Genomic DNA, 18,655 nt, shown 5'->3' on the forward strand with positions numbered 1-18,655 from the left:
TCATTGGAGCTGATCTTCAGAACCTTGTTTGTTTTTTTGTAGAGTATTAATGGCACCTAGTTTTTGTGTTGGGTGGTGGTAGGAGTTTATGTGTATGTATTGGCCAGTATGTGTCAGTTTCTGGTAAACAGTGAAGGAAAGACTGCCAGATGGAAGGCGTGTGACAAGTGTATCTAGAAACAGTGTGTTCTGTTTTTCCAAAGAAAGGAATGTAAATAGATCTTTGTTTATTCATATGATTAACAGTTAACATAATGAATAGTATCTGATGTTTAATGCACAAGCTATTGAGACAGACCTAAAACAGCATCATTTGCACTCAACATTTGGCCTAAAATTGATTTGTGCTCATTGAGGCAGATATGCAACTTAGCAATCAAAACATGAGACATCGGGAAAAGCATTGGCATAGTATCAGCTCTTCTAGATAAAAGAATTAGAGGACTGATTTTTCGAGCTCCAAATTAATAGCATTCTTTGGCAGTCTGATTCTGTCCTTTGGCGATGCAAAAACTGATGCTGACAAGAACTTAATGTATTATTTTTTCCCAGAAGTTTATAGTAATGCTTGCCTAACTCCCTAGAGCATCATTCTTAAATGATTGAGACTTGCCTTGGGTCTTTCCCTACCACTTTTGCTTTAGTTACCTGTTCTCTAATTTTTCATTTCCAGTTCTCTTTAATTGAGTTACTATTCAGAAATGTGTTGGCTCTGCTTACACATTTCTGAATAAGATGGCACTTTCTCTTCTCTTTTTAATTATGTCTCACCATCTGCTGGAAAAGATGTCCCCAAAACTATTAATTTTGGGGACATTTCCAAAGTGTATGTTGAACATCTTGGATTTGTTTGAACAGAGAGCAGTCAGATTATAATTATTCTCTAATATTCCCTCCCATTCCATTCCCTGTATACAAAAACTCAGTTCGTTCTCTCAGATATCACCTCATCTATAATTCTGCCATTCTTTTAACCTTAAGATGGTCAAGTATTAATTGGTCCTTTTGATTCTTTTTCATTTCAACTATTCATTACACTAACCACATTGAAAAGTTCATAAGGAAGTGGCATTTAAATTTTAATGTGAACAAATATAAGGTTTTTTGTAAGAATCTAGTATTTGGTGGTTATATTTGAATGGACAAGCTGTAGAAAGAGTTGGTGAATACATGGGGTATCATTTGGGTATTTAAGTTGATAGGGAATTGAAGTTTAGGATTATTATGATAATTAGCAAAGCTCAGAGATTGTGTAGGTTTAATTAAAAGATGCATCAGTTGCAGGAGAAAAGTAGTTTTGATACTGTACAAGTCATGCCAAAATCAGATTATGGCTCACAACTTTACCCCAAGTCTGACTTTGCTGTGTTGATGATATTTTCATCATTTGGACAAAAAGAAATGAGGAATTAGAACATTTAAAAATAAATTATCTTAACAGTTTACATTCCTATATAAAATTGATGCTTGAACTTGAAAAACTGCATTGTGTTACCTTTCCTTGACATTCTTCTAGAAGTATCTGATGAAACGAAGACTAAATTTCCAGTCTATGGAAAAGTCGCCACCACCTGTAGATTCCTGTATGATTCTTCTCCTGATCACTCCTTATAGAAGATAGGTGTGGTTAAAACATGGAGCAAGTCTTCAGCATTTCTAGCCCTACTGATAAATGAAACAAAGAACTTTGTTACTTTTAGCATTACCCTAATGTGTTTGTGCTCAAAACAATAGAGATTTTCAAAACTTCACCTAGGTTTTTGACTAACAAACAAGAATTCAAAGATGAAGTTGTTAATGTCTACTTTTTCCTTAATTGTTGCCTTTTGTTATTTCTACCTTTACTTTAATGCTCTGCCTTTCTTACTCTCGCCTTCTCTCACACTCTGTAATTTAACGAATTTATTTGTTTGTGCCAGTTAAACTACTCATTAAGTGTGAGCTTGTAAGAATCATAGACAAAGCAGATATTATTCCCCATTAATTCTGACCTTTACCTTATATTAGTCATATCTTAAACTCATTACTTAGCATAATATAAATATCTTGCCCCTCTTTTGTCTGATATATTATTATTATTATGTGACACCTTCAGGGAGTCCTAAGACTCATCAAGGGAGAGTGTGCCAACAGCATCGAATGATTGATTTCCTTTCAACTACTAACCACACTCAAACTTGCTTAACTTTTTGTGAGCCATTAGTAGCAGAGGCTCTACCAATTGACCAACCTTTGCTGGCTATATCGGATTAGTGCATCGATAAACCTATCTCAATGTGTTGTTTATAAAATAATTTAATCAAATCAAAAAATTAAATTACACAGTTCAATTCACATATGAGCATGGATACAATGAAACTTCACGTTGTAGATAATTACAAGTGATTCTATATTAGGCCTAGTTCTCATATTCTATCATATTAAACATAACTCCTAGTATTCTTATTAGTCTTTCTTACCCATTAAACTTGTCAAGCATAATGCTTGATTAACAATAACGTACGTTCACTACATACAGCAGTAAATACCTATTCAACTATATTATGAATATCTAGACTAGCAAAAAATGAATTCAGAACAAAAACACGTGATGTGAACTGTCTGGAAGTATTTACATATCTTTCTAAGTACTTATGACAAGTTAAACATCATATACTTCTTTCATTCAGTACAGTCCTTTTGATTCTTTTGTCTATATGGTAACATCTCTTTTCTGGCTGTATGCCTGCTTTTTCTTTCCTGCCGTTTTCTTTGTCTTCTGTCATCAATATGCTTTAACTTTTGAAATCTGTTACCCAGCAATGTGGCAGCCTCAGCTATTCAATGAATGCTTTCTATGATGAGCTCTTCGTGGCAACTTGTGCTGACTTCCTGAATGCGAGATGCTCCAGCAATGGCCTGTTCACATGCCAGTGGACCAAGGGAAGGGACAGGACTGAAAAGACCTTCCAATGACTGACAGTGGACCTCACACATGGCAGTGTTCCCATGTGTAAAAGGGAAAAAGGGACCAAAACCCTAGATATTCTCCTTCGAGACGCAAGAGCTTATATAGGCCCTGACTTCACATAGCATGCATGTGCGTGGCTCAAGATTTCCATATTTGGAAATGTGCTAACATTGGGACTATGATGACGTCACATTTCATGTGATACGTATTTGATTAACACAGTTTCGTAATAAAATTATTATTTTTCACATGGAATATTAGGACTTTTACACTCAATGACAATTCATATATATTTTTTCTTTAGACAAAACTTGTAAAACAAATGTGATACATTGTTAATCATGTGAGATTATACACAGTAGTCCATCCTTACATCTGTGATGTCACTAAACAGAATCATATCTTTGCTTTGAAGTTATAGCACAAAAGTGGTTTCACTCTGCTTTATGAGATTTCTAGGTTCTTACAAGCTCTGAAATCCCCCCCCCCCCATCTCCCTATCCTCTCAAAGAAACCAGATTTCTACAAAATTCAATGCATTGGGGTATTTGAGGAGATCTATATATCAGAATATGTCAAAGATGTTAGAAACAACAAAACAAGCCTGTTGGCTTTTCACATAACCGATGTCAAATGCCCAGTACTCTGGCAGTAAGAAAATTCAGAGAATTCTGAATTCTGTTTCATAAGAAAATTCAGAGAGACTTCTGAAATGCCTTGTATAAAAACCATGGCTTCATATTATAACACATTTGGTCTTCATTTGTTAAAATGCAACATTCTCGGACCTAGGATATGACAATCTGCATTAAAGAATATGACAGCATCAAATGATTGTCCTTTTCTTATTTATTTTAATTTTTTTAATCTCTTTGTTTTTTCCAGTTCTTAATGTTTTGTGTTTATATTCTCTATCTTTTTTTTTTAAACCTTTAGTGCAATATATATAATCTCCTGATGCAGTGGGAGTATTAAGTTATGAAACTAGTACAATGTTTGTTAAATAAAATATATTTTTAATCTTTAAAGGTACCTCTGGCATAACTATAAACAACAAATTACATAATAACTACAGTAATTAACTTTAATTAAATGAAAGTATAGATATTTCGTACTAAAAATAACAGTACATCATCAGGACAAAAGATTGTCTATTTTTTTTTTTTTTTAAATAAAAACTCATGCCCATATGCTGTTGTTGCTAATAGGCAGTATTAAATTTCAATCAATCAACCTGGGGGAAAAAAAAAATTTCAAGGCACACACACATATATATATATATATATATATATATATATATGCCTTGAAAAATCATGGTCAAGCAGATGTCACTGTTTTTAATTCATCCGATAAGAAAATTCACATGAATGTAGATGTCACAATAAACAGAATTAACGTTAAATGGACATCCTCTGTACTATTTTTTTGGAACCTTTCACGTATGGAAGTTTTTATTTAAAAAAAAAAAAAAAAAAAAAAAAAAAAAAAAAAAAAAAACCTTCATTATGGAAAATAAAGCAGCTTGATGAATTCTGTTTTACTAATGATGTTAATTATTTGTTATTTTCATAATTGTGTTGACTTAGTTTAGATATGAATAATGCTTTGATGATCAGGAGCATATTAGCATGAAAATTTGATATCTTGAGTTGTTCCTTTCCAGCAGAATCATTCTCTCCCTCCCTCTCTCTCTCTCTCCTTCCTTAGTTTAGATGAACTGTACGAGGATGGTCTGAAAAGTTCTTGGCCTAACAATGAAAAAACGAATTTATAATTTCAAAATTATTTTTATTTTTCAACATAATCTCCCTAAGACTAATACATTTATTCCAGCAATGCTTCATCACCATTATCCCATCCCTGAAGTGGTTCTCAGTAAGATCTGCAAAATACCCTGCTACAGCTGCAATCACATCTTGATTCAAAGAAAAACACTGACCAGCGAGGAAGAGTTTGTTTTGGGAAGAGATAGAAGTCAGAGGGAGCCAAATCTGGAGAATAGGATGGATGTTCTAACAATTCATAGTGCAGATCCCTTAATTTTCCCATTACCAAAACACTTTTGTGGGTAGGTGCATTGTCCTGATGAAAGATGATTTTTTTCTTCTGCAAACTGGGTCCTTTCTCACGAATTTTTTTGTCTAGTCTGGTTAAAAGATTGGAATGATGTTCCCCAGTTATTGTTTTACCCTTTTCAAGATAATTAATAAAAAAAATGCCTTTAGCATCCTAAAACACCGATGCCATGACCTTTCCTACTGATGGAACCGACTTTGTCTTCTTTGGCACTGAACAGTGCTGGATTCTGGTGTTGTAATGGTGAATCCAAGTCTCATCCATAGTAATAAATTGATACACAAAATCCATTTCATTCTTGTTAAAACGCTTCAAGCACTGTTTAGAGATTTTCATGCTAGTGCGTTTTTGATCTGCTGTGAGCAAGCATGGCACCCATCTTGCGCAAAGCTGTTTCATTTGCAATTCTTCATGCAAAATATATCCTACATGTTCTTTTGAAATGCCTTTAGTCTCAGCAATTTCACGCAATTTACTTCGCCAGTCATTCAATATCATATTGTGCACTTGATCAATGATTTCTGGTGTTGTTACACTTTTTGGATGTCCTTCACGTGGATCATCTTCAAGGCTGGTACGGCTATGTTTAACCTCGGCAACCCATTTCTTAATTGTTGAAAACTAAGAAGAAAAGTGCCCATAAACTTTTATTAACTTTGAATGAATTTCTTTTGGCGTTAAACATTCCTTTACAAAGAATTTTATAATCATACGATACTCAATTTTATCCATTTCGAGGGATACAGACAACACTTTTGCTTTAGACAGCTGTATAAAACAAACTACTTGATAGAATGACTTGCAATTTCACATGGATGCTTATGACAGATGTACCAACTTAGAAAAAAAAAATCTTGCTAGTAGTGTTGCCATCTATGGTCAAAGCCGAGAACTTTTTAGACCACCCTCGTATACACTGTATTTCCAAATTCATTAATTGTTTGCATTTTCTTGTTGATAGAGAAATAATTAACTGTATAATGTTTAACGAATATGATTAGATTGGTCTGGATATAATCGATTTAAAAAGTTTTGAGCTTTTCCTTCCCACTGGTATGTGATTGATCGTTTACCAACACTTGCTGTAAAATAGTGCATATAAGTTCTGTATCTGAATTTAAATTGAAAGTACACAAAGAAAAATCTCATACTATCCTTTTTAATATATCCCGTCTTCTTTCTTATCCATATATGTGGCAAATAATGTAAAACATGCATCTCTATTTTATTTAATTTTTTTAAGTAAGTGTGTTGGATGAATAGTTTCTTTGATCTTGTGGACCAGATTATTTGATTCTTGTGGGTCTGTTGCTAATTAGGACAAAATAATAATAATAATAATAATAATAATAATAATAATAGAGGTATGGACTTGATTTCAACTTCGAAAAAACTAAAACCATGCTGGTTAACAAGGGAAAATACCCAATATAAATATTATGATCAGAGGAAATACTTTAGATCAAGTAGAGAGTTATATATATTTGGGTCAACTAATTACAGAGAATGGAAAGTGTGATAAGGAAATAGTAAGAAGAATAGAAATTGCTAAATCAACTTCATTAGCATGAAAAACATTCTGACCTCAAGGGAAATTCACACAAAAACAAGAATTAGTCTGTCCAAATGCTACATATGGTCAACACTGCTATATGGAGCAGAAACCTGGACAATATCAAAATATTGTGAAAATAAGCTAAAAGCCTTTGAGATGTGGATCCTCAGAAGAATTCTTAAGAGTCCCATGGACTGCCAAAAAAAACTAACTTAGAAATATTAGAGATGATTAGAGAAGATAGGAATCTGTTGAAAACCATTAAGAAAAGGAAAACCACCTACTTTGGTCACATACTAAGGCCTGAATCCCTACAAAAAACATTCCTAGAAGGAATGATACAAGGAAAAAGAAGAAGAGGAAGACAAAGAACAGATCGGATGAGAAATATTAAGGACTGGACCTTTTTGTCCTCTGAATGCAAAAGAGAAGCACAAAACCGTATGTGGCAGAAGTTCATGGTAGTCAACCTCCTGGAAGGAGGTTGACTACCATGTTGTTCCATGTTGACATCTTGTGAGATGTCATCTGACAAGAACAAGAATCCAGGTAGATGACTTATTATTATTATTTTTTTAATGTCACACCCTTGTGGTATGGATGGTACCGCAATGACTTTTGAATATTACTTGATTTACAGGCAGCAGTTTGAATGCCAGTTTATAAAACATAGTAAAATAGATAAGTAAGCTTAGAATTGATAATACACATGTATTATATTAAAAAAAAAAAATTACAATTATCAAGTTTATAAGATATTTTAAGAAAATAATTAATGTAGGGAGTTGATAATATTAGTCATTCAGATTATTTCAGTGATATAATCTGAATTATTAATTGTATAAATTAAAACATTAAGCAATGTATATATAATTCTCATCTGCTTCTCTTTTTATCTTTCTCTTTTAGGGTAGTTCTTCAACCCTCTTACATGATGTGGTTCAAGCAGTGGCAAGCAGAGTAATTAATTTTGCTGGGTTTGTTTACCCTTGTTTTAATATTTTTTTAGAGTTAAAGTGAAACTACCATATGCATCAAGAACTTCCTAATAATTATTAATATTCCATGTAATTCCAAGTAAAAGTTTGCCTAATCATCTCTCCCAGCAATAGCTAGGTATGCTTCCAATCATTATCATTGCCTTTCTAAGTGAAGTTGAAACTACTGAATAACAACCTTCCCAGTCCATTCTATCTGCAGCCAAGCTTAGATTTCTGTAGTTCAGTCCATATGCTGAGCACATGCAACCATGCTTATAAAATCTTGTAAGGTTCTCAAGATGTTTATGAGAACAAAAGTACTGTAAATTAACTTTCAGAAACAGAAATTTATTTGCTGATCTTAGCAAATAAATCAGAAAGATGCTGTGCATTTATAAGCTTACAGCTTACAAATGGAAGAAGAAATGACCATATATCTATATATGCTGATCATTGCATGGAATACCAAGCTCACACAAGACATCCATAAACTCTTAAATCAACTAAAGTGTTTAGGTAAAAGTTGCATTTTACAATGGATTCTTGCTCATGTAGGCATTGATTACAATGAAGCAGCTGATAAATTAACAAAAGAGACTACAGAACTCAACCAAGAAACTCATACGATAACTCTTGCTGATGCCAATGCACTAGCAAAAGCTAAACTAATTCCACTGAAATCAGTGATACAACATCAAATTCCCGAAATCAGTGTGCTGACAGAAGGACCACCACCACAATAGCAAGACTACGAACAGGACATTATAGAGGAATAAATATCAATATAGATGATACGAGAACATATAGAAACTGCAACAACTGCCCCAATGCTGAACTGACACCCACTCACATCTTTACCTGTCCAGCAATTACAGCAGCCTTGCAAGAAATAGATCCTATCCTGAACAACAGCTCTATACAAACAAAATCATTGACATAGCCAAAGCAGTACAAGGAGCACACGGAAACATTTAAGACTCTTCAAAGGACAAGACAACAACATTGCATGGAATATGAGACTGTGGTTTTTATTACATTCGATTGGACATCATATCATTTCACTAGACTTTAAATCTTTGAACATATTTGATTGTAATGTGAAATGAATAAAAGTCATCAACAAGTGAATAAAAACTTATTCATTTATCGATCAACATACCAAGAAATGGGTTACAATTCCACTAACAGACAACTCAGAAAATTGAAACGAAGTTGTTAGCCTCAATGGAGACACCATTGAAAAACTTAGATGTTATTTTGCTAGGAAATCCCTAGGTATTATGGTTTACCCAAGATACACAGAAAAAAACCATTCCACTTTGTTCAGTTGTCGACTTCATAGATTCACCTACTTATCGAATAGCCAAATTTTTAGCACACCGATCGAAAGCTCAGACTAGCAGATCCTGCTCATTTTCAAAAAATTCTTCCTATTTTCTAGATAAAGTAAAAAAATGTTTTCCTGCAACCCAGTGATATAAAGATTAGCTTTGATATAGAATCTCTCTTCACAAATATTCCTTTTTGAGGATACACCACATCTACTTTCAGAAGCATTTCAACAGGATATAGCAAAACTATTTGACTTTGTTATGCATTCTGGATATTTTATTTGTCTGAATAAAGTGTACAGTCAGGTTTAAAGGAACTGCAATGGGAAGTACACTCTCCCTGCACTTGCTAACTTTTATTGAGAACATTTAGAAGACATCCTTTTGTCCATACACCCTCAGCCTTCATTTTGGGTTTGTTATATAGATGTTTTGCTATCTGACCCCATAATGAAGGCACATTATCTACTTTTTTTTTTTGGATATAAACAATCTACATCCACTTATTAAATTGTACAGTCAATTGTATTGTAATGTCATTGTAATGTCAATTGTACAATAAAGTGTACAGTCAGGTTTAAAGGAACTGCAATGGGAAGTACACTCTCCCTCTACTTGCTAACTTTTATTGAGAACATTTAGAAGACATCCTTTTGTCCATACACCCTCAGCCTTCATTTTGGGTTTGTTATATAGATGTTTGGCTATCTGACCCCATAATGAAGGCACATTATCTACTTTTTTTTTTTTTGGATATAAACAATCTACATCCATTAAATTTACTATAGAAATGAGAAAAGACAATAAATTGTCCTTTTTAGATATTCTAAATCAGGTGAATTATTACATGAAAGCCTATTTTAACTGGATGCTACATTCAACAGCAGTCAGCTCCATCACAGAAGACTGGAATTATAAAAACTTTTTTACTACGTGCTCATACTATTCGTTCTACACCTCAGCTATTACAGAAGGAACTTTTAAACATCAAATGATATATGAAATATCAGAAAGGACCATGCAACAGCTTTTTAATTCCTATAATCCTGGCTCAAATAACAAAGAAACAGTATGTAGAGTTCCAATTCCTTACATTTCTGGCATCTCAGAATCCTTAAGAAATACAATTTAGTGGCTACTTTTTTCCTATCAACAAATTATCAGCATGGTTTCTATCTTCAGAATATAAATGGTCTCCTCTAGCTCTATCTGGTGTTTACCAAGTTCCTTGTGACTATCATCGTTCTTACTTTGGACAAACTGGTCGCTTTGTGGAAAAAGAGAATATGTTAATAATTGGTGGAATTTTATATTGAGGAGATTATTCATAAATATTATCATATTATTAATCCTACCATAGAGATGATCTCTGTTTCTAACAATTATTTTTTTTATTCCGAGTGTACCTATATGTTATTATATGCACAAGGGTTCACTCCAATTGGTGCAGTGATCTTAACTCTTTCTTTCAGAATCCAAATAATCACTGACTCAAGACCAAAATACAAAATAAACACATTTAATAAAACAAAAACAATATATATATACACTTCAAACAAATATTATATAATTAACTACAAATTAATTGGATCCAAGGCCTTTTAAAAATAAACTTACACTTAAGACTAGACTAAACACTTTGTTTGCACAATCACAAAATGTTCATAGCCAGTTTCTTTCTCTGTCAAGGCCCTTTTCAATAGATTATATGACTCTATTCTTCATTTTTACAGGATCCTTTCTCATCACTTATGTAACACACATTAATTCTTCCTGACTTAATTCTTTCTCTTTTCTTCAGTAGAAATAATAGTCAGATCCAGCATCCTTAGTACAGATGAAACTTCCTAATCAGAGTTTTCTCAAACATTCCTTTAGAACGTAAATAGCAAATTCTTCTTTTATTCACTAAATGCTTATTGACAGTCTTAACTCTTCCAATAAAAACAAACTTACAGTTCTACGATTCCCTTTTCGGAATCTACTATTAATCTTTCAACTAGTGTTTCCTCCAATATTCCGTTTAAAACGCATATAGCAATATTTTCCTTTTCTTCATCAATACTTATTCTACTTTGAAACTTAATAGTTCCATGATTCCTTTTTTGGAATATACTATTAATTTTCTTCTGGCTGTCACATAAAAAAAAAAACTCAAATTCCTCCGAACCTAAATATCTGCCGGCCTGTGTTCTAAATTCCTTCCGAACGCTCTCTTGTTTACAGGTGTTACTCAGATACCGAACGCTTTCCTTGTCAGCTGTCAATCACACATCAAACCTCTCGGCGAGCATGCGCACTCCGTGGCAAGCGAGAAACTAAGTACTGTATAATGGATGACACGTTGTCTCCGTTAGTGACAAGAGAATGTCCTCATAAAACACAAAACTTAATATTTTCAATTATAATAAAATTCCTGTAAGTAATACAAACATCAAATCCAGTAAGTACATCAATTTTTTAACTTCTTTACTTATCACTTTTGACAAAACAATTTCCATAACAGGCACATCGCAAGTGCCGACAATGCATGTTATGAAAACAAAAATAATAAACATTTTAACATAAATAATTCATAAAAATATTCAGAATTTTAATTATGATTATTTTTACATCAGTTTCATCTTTCTCTGAAGAATTTTTTTAAAAAAAATTTTTTAAATATTTAACCTATATCTAACAAAACTTTTAATGCTTATTCCTAGATCTTAAAAAATAACGTGATTCCTGCTGATCATTATTTACACTCTCAGAATCACTGGTTTCAGAATCATCTGATGCTAGAGATGATTCAGAATTTACATCTTCTAATTTACTATACTTACAAATCTCATTTCTATATTTTTCAAATATTTCATTTAAACTATTTGAATTATGCCCTAAATCTACAGAATCATCACTATCAGAATCAAATTCTACAGGTTTCCGAGATTCTTTATCCTTATTAACTAAAATTAGAGGTATATTCATATTCCTCTGGCTTACTTAACTCTATATTAACTAACCTATGATATTCTGCTACTATTTCATTCATGTTAGACTCAATTTGATTTTCATCACTCTTACATTGTACATTATCTGAATTATGTACCCTGATATTTCTAAAATTTCCTGCATTAGGTTTTGTTTTACCCAAATTAAATTTTCTCCTTTGCTGCATATTTGAATTATGAGCTTTAAAACTATTCCCTTTTTTACTATTTAATTGTGAATGAGATGCACAATTAGTACTAGGAAAACAACGCTCATCTTTCAATATTTTATTCATATTGTCTCCTAATGTAACTAAATTTCTACTCCCTAAAAAGTACCTTTTTAACCTATCAGAGTGTACACTTAAAATTTTACTAGAATTTTTGACATCTTGAATCCTAAAATTCACAGGAGAAAATTTGTCTAAAATTCTATACGGACCTAAAGCTTTCCTTCCTAATTTTCCAACTGTTTTTATACTAGATTTATCATCCAACAATACTAAATCTCCTGGTACAAATGACTTATACTTTCTAAAACGATTTATATACTGCCTAGTTTTCTGAAACTTAATCTACTTATTTCAGCTACTAATCTGTGAGTAGTTTGTTTTCGCCAGGGAACCAGGGCGAACAGCAAAAAGTCAGCTACTGGAACAAATCTGAAAACAAACCCCAACTCAATATCACCAGAGTTAAAGATCGGTACTATCAATGTAAGAAGCCTGAATGGCAAAGAAATGGAGCTAGCTAAGGAATTAGATAAGTACCAGATCGACATAATAGGGGTGACTGAAACAAAAAAGACCAAAACTGGTGAGATCTTTCTGAACAATAAATACAAAATGTTATATTCAGGCAATGACAATCAAGGAAAAGAAGGAGTAGCCATACTATTCAACACAAAATACGAGGCTAATCTTCTTGAATGGCAGTCAGTCTCAAGTAGAGTAATGTGGGCAAATATGAAAATGGGGAACTGGACAATGAGACTTATTTGTGCCTATGGTCCCACAGAAGGTTCTACTAAGGTAGAAGTGGAGGAGTTTTTTGAGGCTTTAGAAAAAGCAACAGACACAATGAAAAATGAAAAGTTGGTCCTTATTGGGGATCTAAATAGCAGAGTAGGAAATGATTGTGAGACATACAAAAATATTTTGGGAAAATTTGGAGAAAAGAGCAAAGCTAATAATAATGGCAAATATCTGTTAGATTTCTGCTCAGGACATGGACTGGTTATTACTAACACCATGTTCCAACATAAAAATGTGCACAAATTCACATGGAGAGAAGAGGCTAGGAATAAGAAAAGTCTCATTGACTATGTTATTGTTGATAGTGATGTTTTCTCCCTGGTGCAGGACACCAGAGTGTATAGAGGATTTGAAATTGGAAGTGATCATTATTTAGTCTTGAGCAGGATAAAATTGAATTTAATATTGAAAAGAATAACATGTAAGAAAGTCTTAAAGCGAATAAAAGTTGAGCAGCTCTCAGATGTGAACTGTAGACTAAAATACACAAAGATTATTGAAGAAAAAATGAAAGAGTTTGAGAACAGGAATCAAACCTTGGAGATTCAGTGGCAAACTCTGAAGAAAACATTGATTGATTCTGCCAGAGAGGCATGTGGTGAGGTTGTCTGTAAGGATAAAAAAAGTCAGAACTCCCTGGTGGACACAGGAAGTTAAAGAGGAAGTGAAGGAAAAGAAGAAAGCATATCAAATATTCCTGTCAGATAAGCCAGCTTGTGCTCTTAGAGAACATAGAGACAAATGCAAGAATGCTAAACACTGTGTAAAACTAGCTAAACAAAAGTCTTGGGAGAACTTCGGCAAGAATATAGAAAATAAATATCAAGAAGGTGGCAAAATATTCTGGAGGTTGTTGAAGAAGCTTAGGAATGGAAGAAAGAGTGCTGTAATAGGAATTAGAGATGATAAAGGTAACATGAAAATGGGAGAAAAAGATATCCTTGAAGTATGGAGTAATTACTTTGAAAAACTGCTAAATGAAACAAGCAGTGATAGCACTGTGGTAAAAAACACTCGGGCATTTAGTCAGGAATACATATCCATGCGTGAAGTAGAAAAAGCCATCAAAGGCTTGAAATGTGTAAAGGCAGCAGGAGTAGATGATATTCGACCAGAAATGCTGAAGTATGGTGGTATAAGAGTCTTACAGTGGCTGCACTGCATAGTTCAGAAAGCCTGGACAGAGGGACGAATTCCCGATGATTGGAGTAGAGCTCTCATAGTACCCATATATAAAAAGGGAAATAAAACTGAATGTGAGAATTACAGAGGTATTTCCCTACTGAGTGACCCTGGCAAGATCTATGCAAGTGTAGTTGAGAAACGGTTGAGAAGAATTGTGGAAGAAAAGCTTGGTGAAGAACAAGGTGGATTCAGGCCAAATAGAGGCTGTCAGGATCAGATCTTCACTTTACGACAAATAGTCGAGAAAGCATGGGAATATAACAAAGATCTGTATTTAAGTTTTCTCGATCTGGAAAAGGCATATGACAAGGTGCCAAGAGAGAAGCTATTCTATACGATGCAGTTATATGGTGTCAATGGGGCATTATATCAAGCAATACTTAGTCCTTATTTGAGTTGTAAGTCAGCAGTTAGAATTGAAGGAAGTACAGGAAGATGGTTTAATGTTAAATCTGCTGTGAGATAAGGATGTACATTATCCCCTCTGTTATTCATTATCTATATGGATCACATGATGAAGGAAAGTGGTATTAAACATGATATCAAAATTGGAGATGTTATTGTCAGCTCTTTGCTTTATGCAGACAGTGTTATACTTCTAAATAAATCCGCTACAAGTCTGCAAGATTCTCTGACTAAATTGAATAGCTGTTGGAATAGATATGGTATGAAGGTCAGCAATAAAAAGACAAAGACAATGAAAATAAGCAGAATCATTGAAAATGTCAACTGTGTTGTGAATGGAGAACCCGTGGAGCAAGTAAAACATTTCAGCTATTTAGGCACGATTTTTCCTGAAGATGGTAAATTAAATATAGAAATAGACAACAGAATCAGCAAAGCTGGTATGGTGGGAAGTCAATTGAATAAATTCATATGGAGTAAGAGAGAAATTAGTTGGAACACTAAATTAGCTGTATACAAGACAGTGTTCAAACCAGTTTTAACTTATGGATCTGAGAGCTGGGTCAGAAGTAAAACACTTGACCAAAGTGTAGAGACCACAGATATGAGAATCCTGAGAAAGATTATAGGCGTGAACAGATGGCATCAATGGCAATATCATATTAAAAACGAGGATATTAAGAAAGAACTTGACATTGTCAGCATCCAGGAATGTGTTAGCAGAGCTAATCTCAGGTGGTATGGTCACTTATACTGAATGGGCGAGGAAAGATTAGCAAAACAAGTGTTCTCTGCCAGTTTGGCAGCAAAACGACCCAGAGGTCATTTTGCTGCCAAATACTATCACTATCATACTATCATACATTTTGGTACTATCATATCCTGTACACAGGGGTGTACAGGATATGGTAGTACTACATGAAAAAAATTACATCATTATTAATTTCCTATCTACAATTTTCCTCCAAATCAGTCTGTTACTTGTCAAGACTCCAACATTATTAGATCTTATATTTCTATCGTCTAAAGCACTTTGTACCGTATCAATCCACCTATATCTTGGTCTTCCTCTGGGTCGTTTTGCTGCCAACCTGGCAGAGAACACTTGTTTTGCTAATCTTTCTTCGCCCATTCTGTTTAAGTGACCATACCACCTGAGATTAGCTCTGCTAACGCATTCCTGGATGCTGACAATGTCAAGTTCTTTCCTAATATCCTCGTTTTTAATATGATACTGCCATTGATGCCATCTGTTCATGCCTATAATCTTTCTCAGGATTCTCATATCTGTGGTCTCTACACTTTGGTCAAGTGTTTTACTTTGACCCAGCTCTCAGATCCATAAGTTAAAACTGGTTTGAACACTGTCTTGTATACAGCTAATTTAGTGTTCCGACTAATTTCTCTCTTATTCCATATGAATTTATTCAATTGACTTCCCACCATATCAGCTTTGCTGATTCTGTTGTCTATTTTTATATTTAATTTACCATCTTCAGTAAAAATCGTGCCTAAATAGCTGAAATGTTTTACTTGTTCCACAGGTTCTCCATTCACAACACAGTTGACATTTTCAATGATTCTGCCTATTTTCATTGTCTTTGTCTTTTTATTGCTGACCTTCATACCATATCTATTACAACAGCTATTCAATTTAGTCAGTGAATCTTGCAGACTTGTAGCGGATTTATTTAGAAGTATAACATCATCGCATAAAGCAAAGAGCTGACATTAACATCTCCAATTTTGGAGATGTTAATGTCAGTTCAATATTGAGACTCTAATATTCTTTAGAGTCTCAATATTGAACACTTGATCATTATCATCAGTGTCTTGAAAAACTTCAGGAGACTGCTCTAATTTTCTTTTGTCACCTGATTTCCTGTCCAAACAGTATTCTAGTCCACACAATGACACTGTGTTATCAACAAAATTACATGCAAAACCATGACATTTCAGAAAATCAATTCCAAATATTACTTGTACATTTGGATTTGAGGATTCTGGAAGAACTATTAATGGATGACAAACTAAATGGAAAACAAGGAATTGAAATAAAAACATTTATTTGCTTATCAGCTGAAATTTCTGATTCAAATATTCTCTTTAATTTAATTGGATAACTTAAAACTGAAATATCATTTGGAATTAGAGATTTAATTTTGTTAAACAAGCTATAAGAAATGAGTGAGAGATGTGCACCTGTGGCAAGTAAGATTTCACAAAGCACATCTTCAATAAATCCTTGTAAAACTGTTAAAGGATTACCTCCATTAGCACAAGGAGCTAATGATACATCAAACTCTCTTTTAGGGTTGCAGCTGTCTTTAGCATTACCCATATCTAGTGAATAGTTTGACATTTCTGTCCTTGCCAGTATGATATTGGAATAATAACTATTTCCAGATTTTTCTTTATTCTCTGATTTCTTATTTTGAAAACGAGATTTATCTTTATCATAACAGTCTTTAGCAAAATGACCGGGTTTATTGCATCTAAAGCATTTTGGAACATATCTCCTATGAGATGCTTTATTCCTGTCAATACCATTAGATTTACAAGATAAAGATTGATTATCTGTAAGATTCTTGGATATTGTCAAATCAGATATCATTTTAAATTCCTGTCCTTGTACTATTGGTCTCTGTTGTTTTTCTATTTCTTCACTAAGAAATGTTTTCAGTTCCTCTAATTTTCCCCAATCATGTAATTGTACCTTGGACTCAGATTCTGGAATATCTTCAGTTAAATTCACAGAAGTTTCCTTAGACTCTTTCTTTTTATTAGTACCTTTAAATTTTTGAAACTTTCCTTTTCTCACTTTATCTGTAGCCACTGTCTTAACAGAATGAGTTTCATTATACTGAGAAAAGTTCACCTGTTTATTGTTTGAGGAATGAAATATATCACTAAATCCCTCTTCCTTTTCTTTAACAAGTTCGAAGCATTGTTCAAGATTTTTTACCTTTTTCTTGTATGCTGTTTCTTTTAAATTATCTCTAAGGCCAAGCCTAAATTGATTAAACAGCAACCATTCCAAAGAGGATCTGTCTTCAGATGAAACATTAAATCCATGAGCAATGCTCCAAAGTCTGTGATAATGTTCTGAAACAGGCTCCCTATTACCTTGAATGCACTGTTGAATTTTCCAAATGTTAGGCCCTAATTCTCTTACACTTGAAAATTCTGATATTAGCAAACTTTTAAAAGTTGTATAACTGTCAGCGTCTCTTAGTAAAGGAGATGTGTTTAAGAATGTTTTGGCTTTGCCCAACAATTTATTCCGAAGTATAATCAACAAATGAAAATCTGATCATTTTCCTAAATCTCTAATTTTTTCTGCATATCTGAAAAATGTTTCTACACTTTCACTACTATCGCCTGAGAAAGAAGATATTACTAAAGTTGGATTAATTAACCTAAAAAATTCCTCATTTTTAACGTAAGAAACTTCACAACTAAAATTGCTATCTTCTGTAGCCATTTTACTTGAGTCAAGATTTACTTTCTGGATTCTAAAAATAAGTTAAGTCATAACCAATCCTGTAGTTGACCATGGCATTGTTAATAATTGGTGGATTTTTCTATTGAGGAGATTATTCATAAATATTATCATAATATTATTAATCCTACCATAGAGATGATCTCTATTTCTAACAGTTATTTTTTTTATTCCGAGTGTACCTATATGTTATTATATGCACAAGGGTTCACTCCAATTGGTGCAATGATCTTAACTCTTTCTCCAAATCCAAATAATCATTGACTCAAGACCAAAATACAAAATAAACACATTTAATAAAACAAAAACAATATATATACAGGGTGTTCGGGATAAATTTGACATATTTATAATTAATTATATTTTTCCGTAAGTTACAAGTATTAACACACACTTCTCTTCATTTAAAAGTTTGGACCCTTCTTCATTCATATACAAGATGTCAGAAAGGATGGATAGCTGGAACCCACCTGAATCATGGAAGAGAATAACTTGTATCATGATGATTCGTGCCCGCCATCAAAATAAGGATATTACGAATGCTGCCCAATGCTCCCTGAATACAGTAAAAACAATCAGGCATGAACTAGAGACTTGCAATGGTGACTACGAGGATGTAGCAAGAAGAAAGATCCCTAGCAGACGATCTGATTGCGTTCGTACAG

At 33.4% G+C, this 18,655-nt stretch overlaps 1 protein-coding gene across 2 annotated transcripts in view; it reads left to right on the plus strand.

Moving 5' to 3' along the window:
- The window catches only part of Rab3-GAP (Rab3 GTPase activating protein), a 732,105-nt gene that overhangs the window by 200,329 nt on the left and 513,121 nt on the right, over positions 1 to 18,655 (plus strand). For both annotated transcript variants that reach the window (XM_090399255.1, XM_090399256.1), the window contains one exon: positions 7,491 to 7,558. In XM_090399255.1, the coding sequence (XP_090255381.1) occupies positions 7,491 to 7,558 (68 nt within the window). The remainder of the gene's footprint in view (positions 1 to 7,490; positions 7,559 to 18,655) is intronic.

The sequence above is a fragment of the Typopeltis vanoorti genome, chromosome 10 (genome assembly GCF_054136105.1).
Source record: "Typopeltis vanoorti isolate ZY-2024b chromosome 10, IOZ_Tvanoo_1.0, whole genome shotgun sequence".
Lineage (NCBI taxonomy): Eukaryota > Metazoa > Arthropoda > Arachnida > Uropygi > Thelyphonidae > Typopeltis > Typopeltis vanoorti.